Genomic DNA, 24200 nt, shown 5'->3' on the forward strand with positions numbered 1-24200 from the left:
AAGTCCATAGTCTGTTAAGACATGGGGGAAGCATCTATCGGTAGCATGGAATGTTGCTACTCTTTGGGTTTTGACCAGGTACTAGTGACCTGGATTGGCTACCATGAGAATGGGCTACTGGGCATGATGGACCATTGGTCTGACTCAATTAGGCTATTCTTATGTTATGTTCTCTCATCTGTAGGGTCCTTTTGTTTTCACTTCTTATTTTAATGTATTTCTTTTTCTGGGAACTTATCAGTGTTTTTTATAATGGGAACAAAAATGGAAGATAATTAATGTGTGTGGAATTGGGGGGGGGGAAACTAATTTTTTCAGCTACATAAGTTTACTTTGGTGTTCAGAAGCCAACCCATTAAAAATGGATATACTAACAGTATAGGATCCCTAGAATAGAGGTTTGTTTTTTTTAACCTATCTTCCTCTTTCTTTCACCCCTCCCAGTATCCACTTTCCTCACATGTTCTTAAGATAAGCCATGCTATGTCAAGCCAAGTTCCTTGGGCAGTCTGCATCATAAGTAGCTGGCAAATACCAAAGAGTAGATCGTATTTTTCACAATTGATTTGAAACAATGTGATGGCTTTTATTGGTCTTTTCATTCAGCCATCTCCATTCTGTTCTCCATACTCTTTCTCTCTCTCTCTTGTTTATTCTCCTCTGCTTGGGCTATCGGTCCCAATCCTAACTCTTACCCCACTGGTTCAAATTGCCACCTTTCCTATATTATTCCTATTCCTTCTCTCTTTCTCATGTACCCTGTGAAAAGTCTTGTCTCCAACAAGTTTGCCTACATTCATTCATCTTTCTCTCATTCTTACCAACTCCCAGAGCAATGAATTACTCCTACTAAAAAGACAATGCAGACAACTAGAAAGAAAATGGAGGAAAAAGTCAAGATTCCACAACCATGATAAAACAACTATAAATAATACAAAACACAGCCCTAAGATTGGTCTACTCACTGAAGAAATTCGACCACATCACAGAGGCATTCTACGACTCACATTGGCTCCCAATACATGCGAGAATACACTTCAAATTTTCCTACCTACTATTTAAAGCAATAAACAGAGACAGCCCAGTCTATTGGAACAATCGACTAGTTCAATTCACCTCAAAAAGACATAGGAGAACCCACACACCATTCACACACCCTCCAACCAAAAACGTCAAAAGAAAAAACTGTTCGACAACCTCCTAGCCATTCGAGCTGCAACACTCGACCCCCAACTCTACAACCTATTGACCTCGACCACAGACTACAAAACCTTCAAAAAAGAAATAAAAACCCTTCTATTGAAAAAAAACACATAAAACCGAACTAACTCAATCAGAAATGTCCCAAGCATCACCTGCAACTACTCCATATGTACTTCTAATGTCATGATAATTCAAACATAATTTATGTTATGTTTGGAATAATGGTTACATATATGAGGTTCAATAAAAGAAAATTTTCACTGCCTGTTTCTATTCTGACCATTTATTCTGTTTCATGGTTATTACCAAAAATATTTTTTTACATGGGGGGGTGTCAAAAAATGATGGGCCCTGGGTGCCACATACCCTAGGTACGCCACTGACTGTACTATTTCTTCCATTAAAAGTGTAGCCGGAAGATGTAAAGAAACGGTAGGTATACTAGTTGCTATGTGAGGCATCCAGTTCTTATTCTAGTGCTTTAAGGCTGAATTTTGGTTTAGTGAGTTGAGTTGGTATCCAGATGGAAAGAATGTGCTTTGTGCTGAGGCACTGAATGGTCTGGATTGTTAAAATGTGCTTGGCAGGGTCACAGGGAATTCCTGTCTTTAATCTCCATGACATCATTCTGTAAGGAGAAATCACATCCTCCTGCTGCCAACATAAATAGAAAACATGGGATTCCACTTTCAGCGGAGTGCCAGTTTGGCCACTTCAGGGTTCCCTCTGAATCTAAGGTAGAAACAGAAAGTAAGGAAAGGAACTCCTGACCTTTAGCTTCAAGGGAGACCATCATCGCCTGTGGTGTCACATTAAAAAGCCAATGCAAAAAAAACTTGTGAGGTAACATGTATTTTTAGTTTATGAATTAAATTTTTCTAACATGCTCACTAAATCACCACGTAATGTGCAATGGAATAAACTTTAGTGTGTGTACAGTAAAACATTTCCCCAATACTGTTTCCACACAATTAGCATGCATATGAACCTTAAAATGCGTTGCTCGTTATTCAGCCCACAGTGGTCAGTAGTATTAAAGCCCCTGTCCACCTCATGCTGAGGCCATATCCCATGGTGCCAGTGTCCTGCCATCTCTATCAGGGATCCCACCTTAAAGGGATACTGGGGCACACACACTTCAGAGAATGTGACTCCCAGAACAGAGCACTGAGAACATTCGTCATCTATAATAATACATCCTGGTATTTGAGTCCTCTCAATAACATACCCCCCTTTATTAAACTGCGATAGCGGTTATTAGCACAGGGAGTCAAGCTGAATGCTCTGTGCTGCTCTCGACGCTCATAGGAACTCTATGAGCGTGGGGAGCAGCACGGAGCATTCAGCGTGGCTCCCTGTGCTAATAACCGCTATCGCGGTCAATTAAAAAGGGGGATACATAGTAAAAATATAAATAAATAAAGCTCGGGGTGAGGTAGATGTTAACAGTAAAGAAAAGGGAATACCATACTATCTTTGTGCATGTTGCTGTCAGTGCAATATAGAGCTATATTTAAAACGCTGTCTGATCTTCAAGGCACTTAAAGAAAATGGGCGAGAGTCCTTTAAAAACAGGATCTCCCACTACACACCTCTCACCCTTATTAAGGTCCTCGCCCAGATTGCCCTTAACCACACCCGGATTTGGTCGTCTAAATTTGGGCACAATTCTAAGATGCATGCACAACTTAGTTGGCTAACAAGCCATTAATGAGCAATAATTGGTTGCTAACAACCAATTATCGCTATCAATTGGCATCAATTATGATTTGTGCATGCATCTGGCTGTGCACTATTCTGTAATGCTTGGCACCCAAATTCCATAGTGCACAACTCAAAAAGGGTAATGGCCATGGATGGGGCCTGAGCATTCTAAAACGTTAACTATACTGTTATAGAATAATGGGCACCGGCATTTACACCAGATTTCATCAGGTGTAAGTGTGGTGCCCAAAGTTAGGATGCGAGAATTGGCGCTAAGGATGTTTCTATGTAGGGCGTGTGCCCTTTATAAAAAGCGCATTTAATGGCGATTTTTTTTTTTTTTTTATTTGGTGCTCATTTTTGAGTGCCATTTATAGAATCTGGCCCAGGGTGACACCCGCCAGCAAACATTATCTGGAGTTGGTCCCCACACTCTGGAATGTGCGCCTTGAAAGTCTTCGCTCAACACAAGTCTATCTCTACTTAAGGAAGTAGGTGGTGACAGTTTGGCTCTTCACCTAAGCGTCTAATGGAAGAAGCAACTAACTTGCTAGTCACCAACACGCAAGGACTGACATCAGCTGTACCCACTGTAGCAGGACTCGATTATCCACTTCGACTTTGAGGTCATAATCATGCACTTTTCAGCTTTAAGTGCAACTTTTTAAAATTAGTCCACCTATTTTTTTACTCGTTACTCTGTCTTGTCTATTAGTTCCACCTCTGCTTATACCCTATGCTGATTATTAAGATGTTTTATTGCATTTTGAGTTAACACTAATACTCATACTATGCTATACTATATGGGGGGGGGGGGCGGGGGGGTTGCTGAAAAGTTCTCAGCCCAACCAACTTCCTAAATTCTGAGCATTTTTTTTTTTTTTGCCACTGTAGCTGAAAAGAGTGTTATCTTATTTTGTTAAGTGCCAATTTGCAGAAACAATTGGAGCTTTTACCGCCAGGGTAAGAGTGAGCTAAGGCTTATTTCTACCACAGCTTTCAGTTCAAAACAAGCCTTATTTATCAACTGCCCTTTCCATCTAAGCTTCCCCATAATTCTTAATAATAATAATAATAATAATCCCATAATAACCCCATAATAATCACCATAATTCTTGTTTCTAAAGCAATATTATCTTTTCCCTTGTGTTATAACACCAGTGATCTAATTGCTCTGTGTCTCAGGGCTGTTTGTGCAGATTCGTCACTCTCTCACAGATATACAACGCATTGTGCCAGTGGAGGGGTCAGCAGAAAAAGATGAACAACAAATGGAGTGAGCTAAGGAAACATTCTCTTTCCCTGGAGAAGAAAATTTACAAGTACTTTCCTTGACACTTTTTCAGTGCTAAATATAAAAAATGCTATGGTATGCCCTTTTTTGCATGCCTATCAGCTTCGGTCATTAACAAAACATTAAAAGAAATCAGCTTTAGCAGCACTTTATTCTCCTTGTACAGTTATCTTTTATTGGTCTATTAGTTTTTTAAAAAATTATAATCAGTTACTCACAAGAACATAAGAACAGCCTTATTGGGGTCAGACCAATGGTCCATCTAGACCAGTAACCCATCTTCATGGTGGCCGATCCAGGTCACTAGTACCAAGCAAAATCCCAAATAGTAGAAACATTCCATGCTACCAATCCCAGGGCAAGCAGTGGCTTCCCCCATGTCTGTGTCAGTAACAGATTATGGATTTTCCTCCGGGAAATTGTCCAAACCTTTCTTAAAACCAGCTACATTAATCGCTCTTACCACAACCTCTGGCAACCGAAGGAATTCCAATTCAGTCTTGGAACAAAGCAGCACAAGTTATGCAAAATGATGAATGAGAGGCAGTGCAGACTCTCCTAACTTTTAAATAACATAGGGCTAGATTCACTAAGCAAACTGATCGTGTACCGCTCGGTTTGCGCTCACTTCCCTACTACGGCTCGATTCACTAACCTTCCTCCAGACCCCCATCCGCACCCTATCCGATCTGTGCATGTAAATTTCTTAAGGCATTGATTCATGAAACCATTTTGTCCAAACCGACTGGCCTTTCCATTCCAAAAAGTTTTTACTGCTGAGGACCAGTCGCTTTATATCCTCGCCAACTATTCCTGGCTAGCAACTGCCACGTGCATGTTAAGAACCCCATTAAAAATATAAATCTACCCCTCAAAAAAATCCAAAATATATCTAAACTTTAAATATATCATGTACATTAGAAATGTTTTTTTTATTGTTTTGGAATGCGAATAGCGAGCATGGGAGTGAATCTCGGATTTGTAATGCACATGGTGAGAAAATCGCTTATTAACCCTGTGCTCTCCTTGCGCATTGTACATTTCATATATCAATGCCAAATGTAAAAAAAAATAACTTTTAAGGGCCAGCTATCCCTCCCCCCTTCCAGCTAGACTGTCGCGTGCCACACAGCCTCCTGGGATTCGTAGGCTGTATATAACAGCGCATGATGCCAGCGCATTCAACGGCTGTTAACTGTTGTGCCTTCTAGCAACTTAACACTTCTTTTCCTGAGAGAAATGGGCGGCGCTCGTTGGCTATGCTATCTGCTTCTTTTGGAACATGAGTATGCTGAGGAGAGGTTGGTAAAAGCTACAGTTCTTATATTGAATTTTTTACGACAACAATGCTTTGCGGTAGGCGCATTCGGAGCCCGCCAATGACATCTGTGATTAAACCCCCATTTCTACGCAGTGAAGTCCTAAAGAGCTAGCGCGTGCGTTATGTGCTTCACAACAAAGAGAGTGCACACGCGCGTCAATTGATATTACAGTGAGACGTGTTTACGATTTGATCATTTTCATGGACAAGCTTTACTGAATCGATCGGCCAGAATGACTCGGAAACAGATAGGACATGAATAGGATAGATGAAAACTCTGTAAGAATACACTGACTTTAAATGGAAACTGATTTAATCTAATCTAATCTTTGGTTTATATACTGGGTCATCTCCCAGTGGAGCTCGATTTAGCTCACATATAATTAAGACTAGAGTACATAGCAGAAAACATAAGAGCAGGAAGAACTAATTAAAAACTAAAGTATATATGAAAAGCATAAGAAAAATAACTATAATATTATCATTTCATTGAGACTGTAGTTAAACCATTTAAAAATTGCAAGAACAACAAAGTTTTCAGGAATTTACAAAATAATTGCAGCTGGCCTAAAAGCCTAATGGAGTCAGGAAGTTCATTCCAGATCTCTACGAACTTTAAATCAAAAGATCAACTGAGCTTCCCAGCAAATTTAATTCCCTTAAAGGAAGGGAAGGCTAACTTATATCTTTGAGTTTCTCAAAAGCAAAGTCTAAGGGTATTCCAACATAAGGGGACAAAAGGATCAAATATTCCATAGAGAAGCTTGAAGATTATGCAAGCGCATTTAAACTGGATCCTAAAGCGAACTGGGAGCCAGTGAAGCTTTATCAACAAAGGGGAAACATGATCATACTTTTGTTTCCCAAAAATTAGCTTAGCTGCAGTATTCTATATTAACTGAAGTCGTTTTAGACTGCCCTGCTTAATGCCCAGATAAACTGAGTTACAATAATCTAGCTGAGAAAGCACAGTGGATTGTACCAACACTGAGAAATGTGCAGACTAAAAAAACACTTATGTCAAGGAATTTATCTGTTCATGAAATGTAAGTGATGAGTCCAAGATGACACCCAGGACTCTAGATGAAAAATCTATATGTAGTGAGATATCTGTTTTCAATGTGACAGAGAAAGGGAGGTTTTCTAATCGTGGCCCAATCCAAAGCAATTTGGTTTTGGCAGCGTTCAGTTTCATTTGAATAGACAAAGCCCACAGTTGAAGTTTAGAAATACAGCAGTCTATACTAGGGACCAGGTTGTTAAGATTGGGATCAACTTCTAATAAAATGAAAATATCGTCTGCATAGGTAAATATAGTGTCTGCTGATGAAAGGCAAAACTTTTTCAGAGAAGTCATATATACATTAAACAAGATTGGCAACATTGGAGAGCCCTGTGGCACCCCTTAGCTAGATTTCCAAGAGGAGAAAGTCTCACTCTCCAAATGTACCTCATAAGATCGCAATGAGAGGAATTTACTAAACCAATTCAGTACAGCTTGGTGTAAACCAATATCTGATAACATACGAATCAGGATGTCGTGATGAATGACATCAAACGCAGCCAACAGATCAAATTGCAACAATACCACACAATTCTAAAGCAGACAAATAAGATGGTGCCAAACCATGAAGGATTTGTAAGACAGTAAATTTACAGCATCTTCATTAATTTTAGCTCTTATGAGCTCCTGTGATTCTTAAAAATTGATTTACTGTTGGAGGTCTGTGTACATTACGAATTAACAGAATCTTAATGTTCAAGGGGTGTCAGGCTAGTGACTCACCTCCGGTTTTACCTATAAATTTATGTTGCTAGTTGACTTAAAGGCCATCATGTCTGTGTGAGCAACTGAACCTTTAATTTATGCAGTTAGCTTAAAATTTTAATGTATGAAATCAGCAGGCATTATAGTGCTACCATGACTGGTTAGAGTAATCTTTATATTAAATTCAACTATTTTTGGCAGGCTTACTCTACTACCTGGTTTTTTTTTTCCAAGGAGCACTTAATTGGGCATTATTTTCTAGTACACCTGTGCTCTTTCTAATGCAGAGCTCCTAGAGGAATACCATCAAGCTCTGTGGGAATAAATCCCTTCTCATTACACTTTTTGTAACAACCTGACAGTAAAAAAAACTTTGTCCATCAAATTATGTACTTCCTAATGTATAGCAGAGCACCTGGGTTGACTTACATAATTAGACCAGGTTTAAGAATCTAATATATTTATATCAACACAACAATTAAAGTTTCTGCTCTGCATTATAATCTAAAATCATCAACAGTGTGTTTATCTCTAGGAAAATAGGTGCCAGTGGTAAAATGACAGGGGCAGGGTGATCACCGAGAGACCCATCTCACAATAGACAGACTTCTTGCAACCAGCCACAGATTCTATTAAAAAGCAACACTGGTGGATGGAATCTGGGCTCTTTCATTAATATTTAGAGAGCCTGGTCAATTTTAGCAGGTAATTGAAAAGGTGTCAGTATTCAGTACCCCCTAAAAAAAAGCCCTACTTAGTAAAGTTGTGAAGTATTACATATGTCTACTATCCTATAGACATTATTAACATCCATATCATATTGTTGAGAATGTATTTGCATGTTCAGTTGTAAGTGAAGCCATTGAAATACTAGGATTCAGAGAGCTAAAATTAGGCATGATTTGGTAAAGAAAAAGCTAGAGAAACCAGTTTTCCTTCTCTCTAGGTGATACAGAAGGAAGGCGTGTAGGATGACAGATGATGATAGATGTTAGAGGCAGACCTGGATATTGTTGATATCACAGAGACATGGTTCAGTGACTCCTATGCATGGGATGCAAACATACCTGAATATAATCACTTTGCATTTGTCCACATTAAATTTCATCTGCCACTTGGACACCCAGTCTTCCAATTTCCTAAGGTCCGCCTGCAATTTTTCACAAACCGCATGCGTTTTAACAACTTTGAAAAGTTTAGTGTCATCTGCAAATATAATCACCTCACTCGTCATTTCAATTTCCAGATCATTTATAAATAAGTTAAATAGCACCTGTCCCAGTACAGACTCCTGCGTCATTCCACTGTTTACTCTCCTCCATTGAGAAAAATGACCATTTAAACCTACCCTCTGTTTTCTATCCGATAACCAATTCCTAATCCACAACTGAACTTTGCCACCTATCCCACGACACTTCAATTTTCTCAGGAGCCTCTCGTGAGGAACTTTATCAAAAGCTTTCTGAAAATCTAGATACAGTATATCAACTGACTCCCCTTTATCCACATGTTTATTCACACCTTCAAAGAAGTCAAGCAAATTTGTAAGGCATGATCTCTCTCGGCTGAACCCATGCTGACTCCGTCTCATTAAATCATGTTTGTCTACGTGTTCCACAATTTTTATTTTTTATAATCGTTTCTACCATTTTGCCCGGCACCAAAGTGAGGCTTACCGGTCTGTAATTTCCCAGATCTCCCCTGGAGCCCTTTTTAAAAATCTGCGTAACATTGGCCACCCTCCAGTCTTCAGGTACTACAGATGATTTTAGCGAAAGGTTACAGATCACTAACAGCAGGTCAGCAATTTAATGTTTGAGTTCTTTTAGTACCCTGGAATGTATACCATCCAGTCCTGGCGATTTATCACTTTAACATGTCAATTTGGCTCAGTACATCTTCCAGATTCGCCGAGATTTCTTTCAGTTCCTCCACATCATCACCCTTGAAAATCATTTCCGGTTCAGGTAGATCTCTTACATCTTCCTTCTGTAAAGACCAAAGTCTTTCTGCTATGGCCTTATCCTCCCTGAGCACCCCTTTCGTTCCTTGGTCATCCAACAGTCCCACAGATTTCCTCACAGGTTTTCTGCTTCTGATGTACCTAAAAAAATTATGAGTTTTTGCCTGTTTTACAACTTTCTCTTCATGTTCTTTCTTAGCTGTCTTTATTGAACAAGAGCGGTCCCAGCACCGACCCTTGCGGGACTCCGCTCGTGACCCCTACTCAGACTGGAAAGGGGTCACGAGCGGAGTCCCGCAAGGGTCGGTGCTGGGACCGCTCTTGTTCAATATCTACATAAATGATCTAGAGGCGGGAACTAAGTGTGAAGTCATTAAATTTGCAGATGACACCAAACTATACAGCAGGGCTCAAACCAAGGAAGACTGCGAGGATCTCCAAAAGGATCTAACGCAGCTGGAAAAGTGGGCCGAAAAGTGGCAGATGAGCTTCAACGTGGGGAAATGCAAGGTCATGCACGTGGGGAAAAAGAACCCAATGTTCACATACAAAATGGGGGGAACACCACTAGGGGTTAGTAACCTGGAGAGAGACCTGGGAGTGATGGTAGACGCAACACTGAAGGCATCGGCGCAATGCGCCACAGCCTCTAGGAAAGCAAACAGAATGCTGGGTATCATTAAGAAGGGTATTACGACCAGGACGAAGGAAGTCATCATGCCGCTGTATCGTGCAATGGTACGGCCGCATCTGGAGTACTGTGTCCAGTACTGGTCGCCGTACCTCAAGAAAGACATGGCGGTACTTGAGGGAGTACAAAGAAGAGCAACCAAACTGATAAAGGGAATGGAAAATCTCCCATATACCGACAGATTGAGACAGTTGGGACTTTTCTCCCTGGAAAAGCGAAGACTTAGAGGAGACATGATAGAAACCTTCAAGATCCTGAAGGGCATAGAAAAAGTAGACAGGGGCAGATTTTTTAAATTAAGGGGCGCCACAAGTACAAGGGGGCACTCGGAGAAACTGAAGGGGGACAGGTTTAGAACAAACGCTAGGAAGTTCTTTTTCACTCAGAGGGTGGTGGATGCATGGAACGCACTTCCAGAGGCTGTTGTAGACAAGAAAACATTAAATGGTTTCAAAGAAGGTTTGGATAGATTCCTAGAAGAAAAAGGGATTGGGGGGTATAGATAGGATAGACCATTGCTCAGGCAATGGGCCTGATGGGCCGCCGCGGGTGCGGACCGCTGAGCAGGATGGACCTATGGTCTGCCTCAGCGGAGGCAACTTCTTATGTTCTTATGTTCTTATGTTCTTATGTTCTTAATGCTTTGCATCTAACTTGCAAATGCTTGTGTTTCTTCTTATTTTCTTCATTCGGATTCTTTTTTCATTCTTTAAAGAATGTTTTTTGGTTCTAATAGCCTCTTTAACTTCACCTTTTAACCACGCCAGCTCTCGTTTCCTCTTCTTTCCACCTTTGCTGATACATGGACTACATTTGGTCTGGGCTTCCACGATAGTATTTTTAAATAACATCCTCGCCTGGCTTGCTAATCGCCCTTTCAAAAATTAAACGCCCCTACAGTAGATTTCTTTTGCGAATCTGATTGAATTTTTTGATTGGTTGACCTAAAGAAGTGGATCAAGGGCATATGCTAGATATAATTTACTTAGATTTCAACAAATCCTTTGACACAGTTCCTCATAGGAGGCTCTTGAACAAACTTGATGGGCTGAAGTTAGGACTCAAATTGGTGAACTGGATTAGAAACTGGTTGACGGAGAGATGCCAGAGGGTGGTGGTTAATGGAATTCACTTGGAGGAAGAAAAGATGAGTAGTGGAGTCCCTCAAGGATCAGTGCTGGGGCAGCTCCTGTTCTATAAGTTTGTGAGCGACATTTCCAAAGAGTTAGAAGGAAAAGTTAGACTTTTTGTGGATGATACCAAGATTTGTAACAGAGTAGACACCAAGGAGAGAGTGAAAAATATGAAAAAGGATCTACAAAAGTTACAGGAATGGTCTGACATCTGGCAAATAAAATTCAATGCAAAAAAGTGCAGAGTAATGCATTTGAGGATTAAAAATTGGAAGGAGCCATATGTACTGGGAGGTGAGAGGCTGATATGCATGGATGGGGAGAGGGACCTTGGGGTGATAGTGTCCGAAGATTTAAAGGCAAAGAAACAGTGTGTCATGGTGGTGGCTGTTGCCAGAAGGATGCTAGGCTGTATTCATCCATTCTTCACCCATATTTCCCTTCCCTTGCATTTGTATACTAATCCCCAAATTCTATAAATGGCAATTAACATTTCATGATAAGTGTATCACTTCATCAGAGCAAATGGGCCAAAATCTCTTGTCAGTGCACAGCAGTTGAATTGAGGAAACGTAAGAGAGTTTGGTCTGTTTACCCTGATGAAATCATACACATATTATGAAGCATTGATCACTATTGGATGGACCACTGCTGTTTTGTTAAAGATAAGTCTCTACTTTTTGTTTTTGAGTGCATTGAGGAGCATGCCATCAGTAGGAGGTATTTTTATGCCAATGATTGGAACCAAGGGCTTTTAGCATTTTAGAAACCGAGAATCCCTTGAAGACTTTTCCTCCTAAAATTGGGCATTTAGTCTGTCCTGTTTTCAGTGCACAATGAAATAATTATTGTCTTTGGCGAGCTTATGAAGTAGACAAAGTTATCTGGTTCGGAAGCCCTGATAAAGGGAGGCTCTTGACTAGAGAGCCTCCAGTGCTGTGACTCTTCAGTACTGTTGAACAGTCATACCTATTACTTGGTCCTAAGAAGGCATCTGACATCATCTTCTGCTCACAAAATATCGGTGCCTGACCCCAAATATGGGAAGTTCTCTCTTATTTATCAGAGTGACCACTAGTAAGGGTTGATCTGATAAACAATGGATGTTCTGACTTGCTTTGCAGATTGACCCCTAGTGGTACTTCCTGATGCACAACAAGGGCTTAGGTATTACTGTTTTGCAAGAATTCAAGTGGACAAAGAAGATGCCATTGGACACTTCCCTGGGAAAAGGTAAGAAGGCTCTGTGGTTGAGGGCTTCCTTGGCCAGGTGCTCAGGCTAGAGGTATTCTGGATCACATAACCTCGGGGGGAGGTACTGTAAGTCTTTTTCTTCTCACTTGAGCCTCTAGTAGGTAGGTTCCAAGGTGAAGTGCAACTATTCACCTCAGATGACTCTTTGCTGAATTGGAGTAAAGATTCAGCACTTCAAAGAATGTGAAAAAAACCACAGTAAAATTTGATATGGTATTTTACATCAGGAGCAACTACAGATTATACAGATTCATACTTCTGCATGCATTTTTCATGATGATCTACGCTATTCTTTTACAAGGTAGCTTTATTTTTGATCTCCCTACATTAAAATATCTTACTACATCGGTAAGGAGATGGTATTTGATATACTTTTCTATGGTTACAATCAAAGCTGTAGTGAGATTAGTGCATGAAACCTCATAAATTACATCACTAAAAGAAAATGCACCTTATTCATTGGCCCCTTACCATAAAAATTATTAGCTAGGTAGATCTGGAAAAACCATTGCCAATTCCTTGAAATTTTGTGAGATCTGTCAGATACTTATAACTCAGACCAGCCACTGTCAGAGACTGATTCAGCATGGCTTGTGCTCTTTTGTTCTTAAATCTGCCGTAACTTTCCAGTTTTAAGCTGCTTCCTAGGTTACCGTAGACACAAATATTTTGGTAGAAGAATGAGAGATTGTGTACTTCCGTGTGTTCCATTGTTTTCATGCTGCTCGGTTTCCTTCTGTGGCACTGAAATTTTACACATGATTAGGATCACGTATTTTTATAAATTTCTATGTAATAAGTCCAAAGGATTTATTCCCTATAGAAAACTAAGAAAGAAATTGTTTCCACTAGTAACCAATGACAAGGCAACTTTCCAAATGATCAGTGACTTCATAGAATGGGTTCTGATCTCTGGGATTTCAGGTGCAGTGGCCTGTTGCTTTGTATAAAAAAACAAGTTGAATGTAAATACAGTGTGAGCTAGGAATCACTGAGCACTCTGGCGCAAATCTAAATGAAATTGCATGAACTGTATGAAATTATTGGGAGCGAAAGGATTGGGAAAGAAACAAACAAATATAGGAAGCAAGGCTTATATAGCTCTTATAATTTCTTGAGAGCTTGGCTAGTCTTATGCATCAATGAGAATGGATTTTGAACAATATCTGATTTTGCAAAGAATTAAGTTTGATTAAGCATTGTTTAGATTCAGGGAAATGAGTGTCTAGATTTGTGGATCTTAAGATATGTGGTGTGGCACTGCCAGCTGTCTCCAGAATGAAGTGGGCATGGGATAAAATACAAGAGAGGTAAAATAGAAAGTCACAATCTGAAGTAAAAAACAAACAAACAGGAAAGTCTGCAAATGATGACTCAACAGGATATTCATGAAAATGTGAATGTGGTGCATTATGAAATTAGAATAAATCAGTAATTCAAAGGATGGTTTGGCTAGGACATTTGTCGAAGCATGAAGTACCGCAGCGAGACAGGTGAACATGTTTGTCATTTTTCATGTATCCATATGACTGCACTGCATTCCTTTTGCTGGCGAGCAGCAGCTTCACCCATATTTCACCAACATCAGGAAAAATTGTTCAGTTTTGAAGTGGCCAAGGAAGATCCTAGAGTTGTCTTCTATGTTTCAGAACCAAAGGGGTAAATTTAAAAAAAAAAACAACAAAAAAATCCCCACCACCAACCAGTTTAATTTTAGATCCTAATGTTTAGGTACCCTCTGTATCTTTAAGAAAATTTCAGATGAAAATCTGCTTAAACTTGAGATGCTAAATTTAGACTTGCAATTCAGCAGCCCCAAGCAGTGAAACAGTTTTTTCTTTGCCATAATTGCATGCCTTAAAGCCACCCACTTTAAAGTCACCTACATTTAAGTGCCTAGTGAAAAGGATTCAGGTCCCAATTCCTGCCCCATACTTTCTCTGTCTCTGTCATATGTAAGTCAGGTACCTGGGGACACATCTTAAAGACCAGAAACCATCTTTCAAATATGTCCGTCTTTTATTATGAGTTTCACATATTTATACGAATCAGGTTTGCCAGCATGTGATGGCATGTGACGTAAGGTCACATGAAACTTTAAACACATCAGCATTTTTCCTAGCTAGAGATTGAAGTCCAAAAGGTAAGAAAAAGCCTTAACCAGCAGAGCTTCTTAACTAAAGCTGTCTGTAAATACGGCTTAACAAAACAATTGAATTCACTTTACTACAGAATAAGAAAACACATCTCTCAAATATACAATGGCCTTGTAGTATATCAGCAGGAGAAGGCAAACAATCTGGATTTACAACTTCAAACACAACTTAAGGAAAACTACATAATAGAATAGCCTTATAATATTTGGTAAGAGAAGGCAAACAATATCTGGATTAAACATAGCATAAGAACACACATCTTTTCAAACATTAGATGTCCTTATACCATCTTCAAAGAAGGGAAAGATAAACAGGGCCTACCTTTGCATCTTTAAGCAACATATGCCTAAGGACACTTACTAAAGTTCTGATACGTGTCCCTTCAAATCCCCTCTTACGACATGTAAATGACGTCACAAATACACAGCATGAGCTGGAAGGGAGTGATACCCTAGGTATGTCTCTCAAGGAGGGGTCTTTTAGGAGCTGTAATACGAATAACACAGTACATGAGCAGTCAAGACAAGAGTGCAAATAATAAGAGATTATGCATTCAACTAAAGTGCTGATCCCAAGAATTAGATAAATCAGAGTTACATTTGAACTCAGCAAAGAGGTCTGCTAATTTCTGAATGTCCATAGGAGGACCTATATTGTCAGAAAGAAAAGTACAACAGCATAAAATACTGAAGAGAATTTAACAGAATTCTCAGCTAGAATCATATCTAGGGCCATATGATTTTGAGAACCATCTAAGAAGTGGAGCCTAATTGATCAGTAATACTTTGCAAGGCGTTCCTAGAATAGTTCACAAAGCGTTGCTGATTATAATAATTTTAACTAATCCGATCAACATTCTTATTAATAGTAATAAAGGGAATAAGGAACTCAAACCCAGCCTTAACCTGAGCTCGGGCCTTAAATTCATCTGGGACCCCTCTTGGGACCCCTATAGCATCTATGTATACATCTGATCAGATTTATATCAAGACAAATAAAAGGAAAAACCATGTGAATAGGAAGGATGCCTTTCAGAAAAATATGCAGAAGCATAGTAACCTTAACTAAAGTGCACTGGCCTATCCACTGGCTGGGTAGCTTAACAGGGAGCCAAAAGTCTCCATAAAGCCAGTAAATATCAAATCTGATGCAGCAACAATAGGGCATACCTATGAGCCAAGACAGAACAATAACCTGGGGGTAAATTACCTACAAAACTACCCTGTGTCAGATTAGAAACATGACATGTGTAATTGCCCTTATAGATGATAACGGCAATATCAAGCTTTTGCTGTCCTGGCAACAAAGGGTATTTAGAACACTACAGTGCACAAAGGGGATAGGTAAAATTAGAGGAGATACTGGTAAATAACCCAAAAAGGCATGGTTGGATACCAGGAGGGAGGTCCAGAGGTACGGTTCCTAGATGGGGTCTAGCTTGAGCACATATGTAACAATTACTCTTATTATGTTGATCAGCAGTGAATTTCATCCATTCTAACCAAAGGTTACGTTCTGAAAACCCTACCTCAACAGCCACAATATCTTCAAAAGTGGGATTGGCAATAGCCATCATGTCAGTAAGTTTATTGAATGTAGGGGCCAGTGGGTTAGTATTTTTTGGGGCCCCCACAAAATGGCGGGAGAGGATGAGTGGAGGTAGATAGATCCCGTAAGAAAACTGATGATAGCTAGACCCACCCTTAAACCACATGTCCATAATGTACATACCTTCATCAGTAGGTCTAGGGTTGTCAATAGTAAGAGAAAGCTTAATAATTTGTGCAGGAACACTTTTCCTATAACAGTGTCCAACCTTATGAAGGGTCATACAAGTAAGCAGTGATTTACCATTTTGGTCCACTGTTTTTCAGAGTATTTTCTAGTTTATAAACCCAGTCAGTATTAATATTCCACCCTACCACTCCCCAGAATGCACACTTATCCCCCCAACGTAAGTCAGTAACATATACATATATGTCCTTAGTTTTAGGAATCTCTGAGGACCAATAGCACAGCCTTGGGATATCAATTGATGAACAGTCCACAATGTCACAATACTCAAAGGAGAAGGTGGCAACTTGCACACTGTTGGAATTATACCAAAGGGTAGCATCGGTCTTTTCTGGATTCCAATTGAAGGACAGCCTTTGCGAGGGAGTAGTCCAGCTTGACGTCATGTTCGCAAAGAGGTGTCGGGGGTGCTGTTTACAGCAGGAGTGTCATTTACAGATGGGTATGGGCAGAAAGTGTCGTGGACCCAGAACACATCATCCCTGTAGACCCAGTTAGAAATGATCCATACAGGGAGAAAAACTAGCAGCAACGGTGCCAGTATGAGAATGATAAAGTTGGTAGAATGCTGCAATGAGATCATCATGTTGTTCTACTGGAGGAGGTGAAATCTGCGCAGGGAAGACTTGCTTCTGGGGTTTTAGGTTAACCCTCTTCAAGCGACTTGCGTGGATCCAAACAGGAAACTCCTCAGTGAGTGCAGCGGGCCTGGTCACAGCAATCACAGTAGTGGGAAGGCCAAAGGGGAAATCCGTCTGCTTCCGATCCTTGGAAAGCTGCTGGATAATCACCAGGCTGGAAAAAATGGGTAGGAATCTGTGGAGAGAAAGGAGAAGTGCAAGACACGTTTCTTTGAACAAGCCCTAATATTTCAATTAGCTTTTGGACATATTCCTCCTGTATCAAGGGAAAATCTACCCATGGGGCGGGGAAAGGTCATCCCGTGAGAATCTCAAAGGGAGAGCAGCCAGATGTCTGTGCATACAGAAAGAGATACTTGAAAAGAAATGCTTGAAAAGCATTCCAAATATCATTCAGCAGCTGTACTCCAATGTGATCCAAATAAGAGATAGAAAACAAGAGAAACCATGTTGCCTGTACTGAATGTGGCAACATGCACAATACCAATTCATTCACTTAGCATAGCCATGGCAAAAGAGAGACAATACTCACTTACTTAAGGTTCTTAATTGAACAATCCAAAAAGATATGTTTTTTCGTGCTTCATATAACTATTATGCACTTCAGAGAGACCATACTGATGTACTGAATGTATTCAGAAATGTACATTGAATGGATCATATGTGGGGAACACCACGAAATAAATGCTGTATAAAATAAAGCTTTTTCTTATAACCCCTAACTAAACTATATTCAGAATATAAAAGCTAAAAGTAAAAGAACATTGCGCAGTTAGGCTAGTAAGAAGTGGAAAAAGAGCTCTAGAAATGGCCAATATTATGTATCCTGGGGTACCCACTAAACTAAGACAAGTAGACATGACACAGACAAAACATAAAGTTTTAAGCGTGGAGCTATTTCTCCATCTGTCAAGTGTGCAGGGCTGAATTTAACTCTGCAAATAAACACATTGATATAAAAAAAACCAAAACAACAAATAATGTATATCATAACCATCTCATATTTGAAAAAAGGCATAAAGCTAATGTCTCTTTGGAGCGTCTCTATCTCTGCAGTGATAAAGAGGACCCGTGGAAAACATTAGAAATATCTGTGCCAAAACTGATCTGGGATGGCTATGTATACATCCGGACAAAAACATTTTAAATTGGCAACATCCTAATTTCAGCTAAAACAATAGAAAGGAATTGTATTTTCCAATTTATTTTCAATTCACAACCGTGCCAGCTGTAATTATTGAGCTATATATCTCTGTATCAAGGAGCAAAAGGTCAAGAATGAAAATATCACTAGCAAGAAGTTAAAATGTCAAGCGAGCACTACGATAACCAATACCATGATATTGGGCAATGAATAAGGGAGAGCTAGCAGCTGGTATCCAGGGTTTCCCCTCTTTGCACCAAAGTCCGTCCAGAAGGGCGGCTTTGGGCACCTGCCAAATACCAGGCATCAAATTCAGAGGAAGCTGTGAAAAAAGAGAGGAAGAGAATCTTGTTCACCCTTGAGACCCAGAAGCCTATTTAAAAGAAGGGCTTGGACATCGTGAAAAGTATGAAGGGTAATGGGGTGACCTAGGATCAGAAAAGTAACCATCTCTACCACCATAGCACAAGCAGCCAGGGCTTTCTTGAACAGGAGTGACTATAAAAAAAGGCAACAGAGCGTAATTTACCGCCATGTTCTCCCTTCATGGTGTTACAATAGTCCCAAACAAAGAGATAAAACATGTGGGCATAAGCAGGAAAACCCAAACTTGAGCTAGAAACCAAAGCACATCTTAAATGTCCAACATTTCATAAGTCCATCTGATAAGAGCAGTCATTTCAGAAACCAGGGTCTGTCTCAAAATCTGGTCATAGAAGGAACAAGCAGAGATCCATTGGCGGCAGTGACCAATCATAGCAAGAAAAGTAAGCATGTCTTTCTTGTTAGCTGGGCGGGGCAGAACAGCAGCAATGCAGAAAGTGCAGATTTTCCTCTGACCATGAGACAGGACAAAACCCAGGTATTTCACTTCAGATGTACACCAGTGCAGTTTATTTCATGACACCTTGTGACCACACACAGACAACCATTATAAAAGGTACAAACTATCAGCCTGACAGGTCTCTAGAATTATGGAACACAAAAGTTGTACAAAATGAGAATATGACCATGAGGGGCAGTGCATGACTTGTAGAATAGCCCGAAGGACATTCCACACTGGGTATACTGTTGCTTAAAGGTGAAGGCAGCCTCACCAAAGGGATTAAAAATAAAACATTCTTTAGGAAAATGACAGAAAAAAAATCATTGGCTGCCGGTGGAATGGTGGAAGAAACATAAGTGCAATGAGAATTACCAAAACATTAACAGCCCGAAATCTAGGACGAAACAGGGAATGCCATCAACTTTGACAACAAGAGCGATGGGCGTATTATAAAAAGAGATGGTGGTTTTGATAATGCCGGAGAAAAGTCAAGAGACGAGCAGTGGAATCTCACCTTACTGCTTTATAAAACCAAGAATGAGTAACTTCAAAGAAGCACTATAGGGGGTCAGTGGAAGCCCAAACAGAGAAGTCTGGGGGAAGGGACAAAAACATTCATGCACAGACCCTGATAATGAAAGCAAAGAACAGATTAGCTTTGCTCTGCACAAGAAAGAAAACCTTTAAAACGGAATTTTTTCTTTTTCTTGTTTCTTTTTTTTTTATGATCCAGCACAGAACACAAAGAAAGCAGCCGGTAGAAAAAACGCACAAAATTAGGGCTTGTGTACAAACTACAAGGGAAAGATCTTAGACTGATTCAAACAGCGCATTCAATTCATTCCACATAACAGCATGTCCTACCTCAGTAGTAAACATTGGTGACACAGAAAGATGGGAGCTGAAGGAAAAATTTCATACACACACACAGCCGTACAAGTCTCATTTGTCTAGGAGTAAGTGCCTTTATGACTCATTACAAAACCCAATATAACAATGCAAAAATATTCGCTTATCTTACCTTATAAGCGAGGTACAGTAATAAGAGACAATAAAATCTTATACTCTATAAAAAACCTTACAAATGACAGAGTGGGCAGGGGGGTTCTATAAATAATTTCATTCTTTCCGAAAGAATGGCAGCTGCGTATATATATGAGGGGTGCTTACCAAAAGTACCCCGAGATTTTTCCCCAAAAAAACTCCATAATAGAACCCAAAGCTTGAACTTAAAATAAGGGGTTGGGTACAGGTCACCACTACCCAGTGAGTATTAAAGAACAGAAAAAATTCAGAAATACTCACAAAATACTGGTGATATCATCTGCCCATCGCGGACGTGCCCCCAACTGAAAAGGATTCAGGTCCCAATTCCTGCCCCATACTTTCTCTGTCTCTGTCATATGTAAGTCAGGTACCTGGGGACACATCTTAAAGACCAGAAACCATCTTTCAAATATGTCCGTCTTTTATTATGAGTTTCACATATTTATACGAATCAGGTTTGCCAGCATGTGATGGCATGTGACGTAAGGTCACATGAAACTTTAAACACATCAGCATTTTTCCTAGCTAGAGATTGAAGTCCAAAAGGTAAGAAAAAGCCTTAACCAGCAGAGCTTCTTAACTAAAGCTGTCTGTAAATACGGCTTAACAAAACAATTGAATTCACTTTACTACAGAATAAGAAAACACATCTCTCAAATATACAATGGCCTTGTAGTATATCAGCAGGAGAAGGCAAACAATCTGGATTTACAACTTCAAACACAACTTAAGGAAAACTACATAATAGAATAGCCTTATAATATTTGGTAAGAGAAGGCAAACAATATCTGGATTAAACATAGCATAAGAACACACATCTTTTCAAACATTAGATGTCCTTATACCATCTTCAAAGAAGGGAAAGATAAACAGGGCCTACCTTTGCATCTTTAAGCAACATATGCCTAAGGACACTTACTAAAGTTCTGATACGTGTCCCTTCACCTAGTGGCAATAGATTTCTGTATCGAAGATCTATTATCAGTTTCCAAAAGGGCAAGATTAAACCATTGAAAAAATTGCCTCTGACCCCAAAGAATATAGAATGTGTCATAAGGTTCCATCAAGTAAGGTCAAACATGCTGTTTTGCTTGTCTTTGCTACATTATCATGGATGATGTGATTATGCTACTTCTTTCAAAGGAGATAGATATTCATAATATCATAATAACAAAGGTGAGTGGGTATTGGAGTAGAGAATGACATGAGGAAAAAATTTTGTCTCCATCCCCGCTCCCGCAAAGTATCTTATCCCATCTGCCCAAGCCTTGAATCCCAAGAATCCACACCTTCCATGTAGTACTCAGCTGATGAGGACCCCTCTGCAGTTGGCCGGGGGTCCCTTTTGCCAAGTTTGGCAGGCAGCAGTAGCGTCCCTGAGTCACAGATGCTGGCACCTCAGTGGCTCATGGATGCTGCCAGCAACTGCTGCGCTTGTTGGAGGGAAGTTCTGGCCATTTCTAGAAGAGTTCCTGTGCTGACGGTGATTGGGGATCCCCACCAGCCACAGCAAGGGTCAGCAAGTACTTCAACACTGTAGAAATAAAACCAGAAATGCATTTCATTTTCTTTTGAACACAATACAAAGATATCTACTATATACATTTCCCAAAGCTAACATATTTTAGTCAATAAATTCCGTTTTTTACCTTTGTTTGGAGACTTATTTTTCCATCAAGTTGGTACCAGTTTCTTTTTTCTGCTTTCCCATCTTCTGCAAATTCTTCTGTTCCTGTCCATTGGCTCCTACTCCCATGGTCCAGCATTTAAACTTTCTGATCTTTTGCCCCTGCCCACCAGCCCCATGCTCAACATTTCTCCTATCACTCCTCTCCTCTCCAGTACCGTGCCACATCTCTCCCTCCATTCCCTTCACCACTATGTCCAGCATCCCTCTCTCTTGCATCCCTTTCAGTTTGTCCCACTGTTCCCTTTCCACCACAACATTTCTCCCTCATCTTTCTCTTCCCTATCATCTGTACCTCATTCCCTCCCTATGACCAAAAATTCTCCTCTTCCATTCCCCGTGTACACCATCTCTCTTTCCCTCTCACTGACACACTTGCATCCAATTCTCCCTTTCTAATCCCTTCCACACCTCATCATCTCTTTCCCTCCCTTTCCTCCGTCCTCTCTCCCAAGTTTATGCTTTCTGTGTCCCAAAACGCACTCCCTCCCTTCCTTGTCCTGCGTTTGAGCCCCTCCCATGTCCCAGAACAGCAACATCGAAGCAAAATAAGCCTTATAAAAGGAAGGCCTAGGTTGATCCCTATCTTACAGGAAAATATAACCTAACTTTAGTTCAGGCATGACAACTCTGCCTAACCTTTTCCCAGCCTGCTAGCTACCTTCTCCCGCAACAGTATTCTCCAAGCTGCGCAAAGTTTAGTGCAAGCAAAATAAACCCCGCTTCTAGGCGCTTTACTTCTACCGCCTCCTCCTCATCCAGGCCAAGCGAGGGCTGCACTTTTTCACAGGGCAGCGCGCCCTGCACACTGCATGTAGCTGACGTGAAGCCTTCCCTCTGACGTCAGCTCTGACATTGGGGAAAGACTTCCGAGTCAGCTACGTGTGGCATGCTGTATAGAGGAGTGGGCAGGAAAAGGGGGCATGCGCACCAACTAAGCTCCCTTCAACCCCGCAGGATCCCTGAGACCATGAGGAAGGTCTCTATGGGATCCCCATGACCCAAGGGGGTGTCCCCAAGGGATCCCTTTGACCCAAGTGGGGAACCCGCAGGATCCCCGTTCCCGTGCAGCTCTCTATTGACTGCAGGAAACAGGCACCATGTCATTCTCTATATTGGAGTAAAAATTAAGACAATAAAATAAGCATCCATTATGCCAATGTTCTTCAATGCAACGCCCAGGGGCCAATGGCAGCCCATGGAGACCTCTGAGGCAGCTCCCATCATAATATAATGTAACATAAAACTCACATGTATATCGCATATACCATTAAGTTCTTTGCGATTCACAAAGACTAGTAATACAAGTGAATAAATATCCAATATCTAACTTCCGAAAGATTCCCTAAAAAGATACGTATTTAAGGCACATTGAAATTGTTGATATGAATTTGAGAATATGAATATGTGAGTTAAATCCCTAGTCCATAAGACTGCCTGAAAAGATAACAATCGTTCCTGAAATTTCTTATATTTACATCCCTTTACAGAAGGGAATGAAAATAATGGATGAGATTTTCTAGAATGTTTAGAATTTGTAATGATAAAAAGATTCCATAAGATACTCAGGAATTGAACCTGTTAGCGCCTTAAAGCAAATACAGCCAAGTTTTAAATTTAACCCATGCCTCAACTGGGAGCAATCGGCAATAAAAATCAGTGACATGATCATAATAATCAATCTGACTGCTGCATTCTGAATTATGCGCAGTCTATGAAGATTTTTCTGGGTACCAACAAGATGAACAATGTTACAATAGTCCAACTGACTAAGGACTAATCAATGATTGAACCAACAATCGAAAGGAGTTAATATCAGAATATGCTCTTATAGTTCTTAGTTTCCATAAAGTATAGAAACCCTTTCGAACCAACGAGTCAACCTGATTTTTCATAGTAAGGGTACAATCTAGAATTACACCAAATATCTTTATGGTTAACTGGATACTATAGATTTTATCATTTACATTACATTACATTACTGATTTCTATTCCGCTTGTACCTTGCGGTTCAAAGCGGATTACACAGGAAGAGAACTGTACATTTCCAGGAGGGTACATGACATTGGAGAATACAGGTTGAGGGTATAGACTTAATAACAGTATGAGTGTATAGACATAATAACATTGGAAGGTAAATCTGGTTACATTACATTACATAGCAGATTGTCTGTTTCCATATGTTGGTAGGTAATCGGTTTCGGAAGATGATTTAGGTTCCATTTTTTTTTTTTTTATTGGTCGATTGAGGGTATGGTGTCAGGGAGTGCGTAGAACCTTGTCGGTGTAAGTGGAGGAGGAGAGGGAGATTAGGAAGATTGTAATGGTATTGAACAGTAGTGTTTTGATTTCTAGGGGGAGAGGAGAGGGAGGTTAGGTAGTTTGTATATACTTTTTGAATAGCAGCGTTTTGATTTCTTTATGGAATGCTTTGAAGTCGGATGTTGAGGTTAATAGCCTGGTAATGGAGGGTTCGAGTTTTGCTGCATGCGTTGCTATGAGGTTATCGTAAAGCTTTTTACGATGAGTGCCATTGAGTGGTGGGTATGAGAATGGTGTCAGTGTTCTTCTTGT

At 40.2% G+C, this 24200-nt stretch overlaps 1 protein-coding gene across 3 annotated transcripts in view; it reads left to right on the forward strand.

Annotated features, from left to right (window-relative positions):
* The window catches only part of ENTPD1 (ectonucleoside triphosphate diphosphohydrolase 1), a 163290-nt gene that overhangs the window by 71586 nt on the left and 67504 nt on the right, over positions 1-24200 (forward strand). Inside the window, exon 2 of one of the 3 annotated variants that reach the window (XM_033941890.1) lies at positions 12202-12310. The exons of the other annotated variants lie outside the window; for them this stretch is intronic. Within the exon in view, the coding sequence (XP_033797781.1) occupies positions 12226-12310 (85 nt within the window). The 5' untranslated portion in view covers positions 12202-12225. The remainder of the gene's footprint in view (positions 1-12201; positions 12311-24200) is intronic. 3 annotated transcript variants of the gene reach the window in all.

This window comes from Geotrypetes seraphini, chromosome 4 (assembly GCF_902459505.1).
Source record: "Geotrypetes seraphini chromosome 4, aGeoSer1.1, whole genome shotgun sequence".
Taxonomy (NCBI): Eukaryota; Metazoa; Chordata; class Amphibia; order Gymnophiona; family Dermophiidae; genus Geotrypetes; species Geotrypetes seraphini.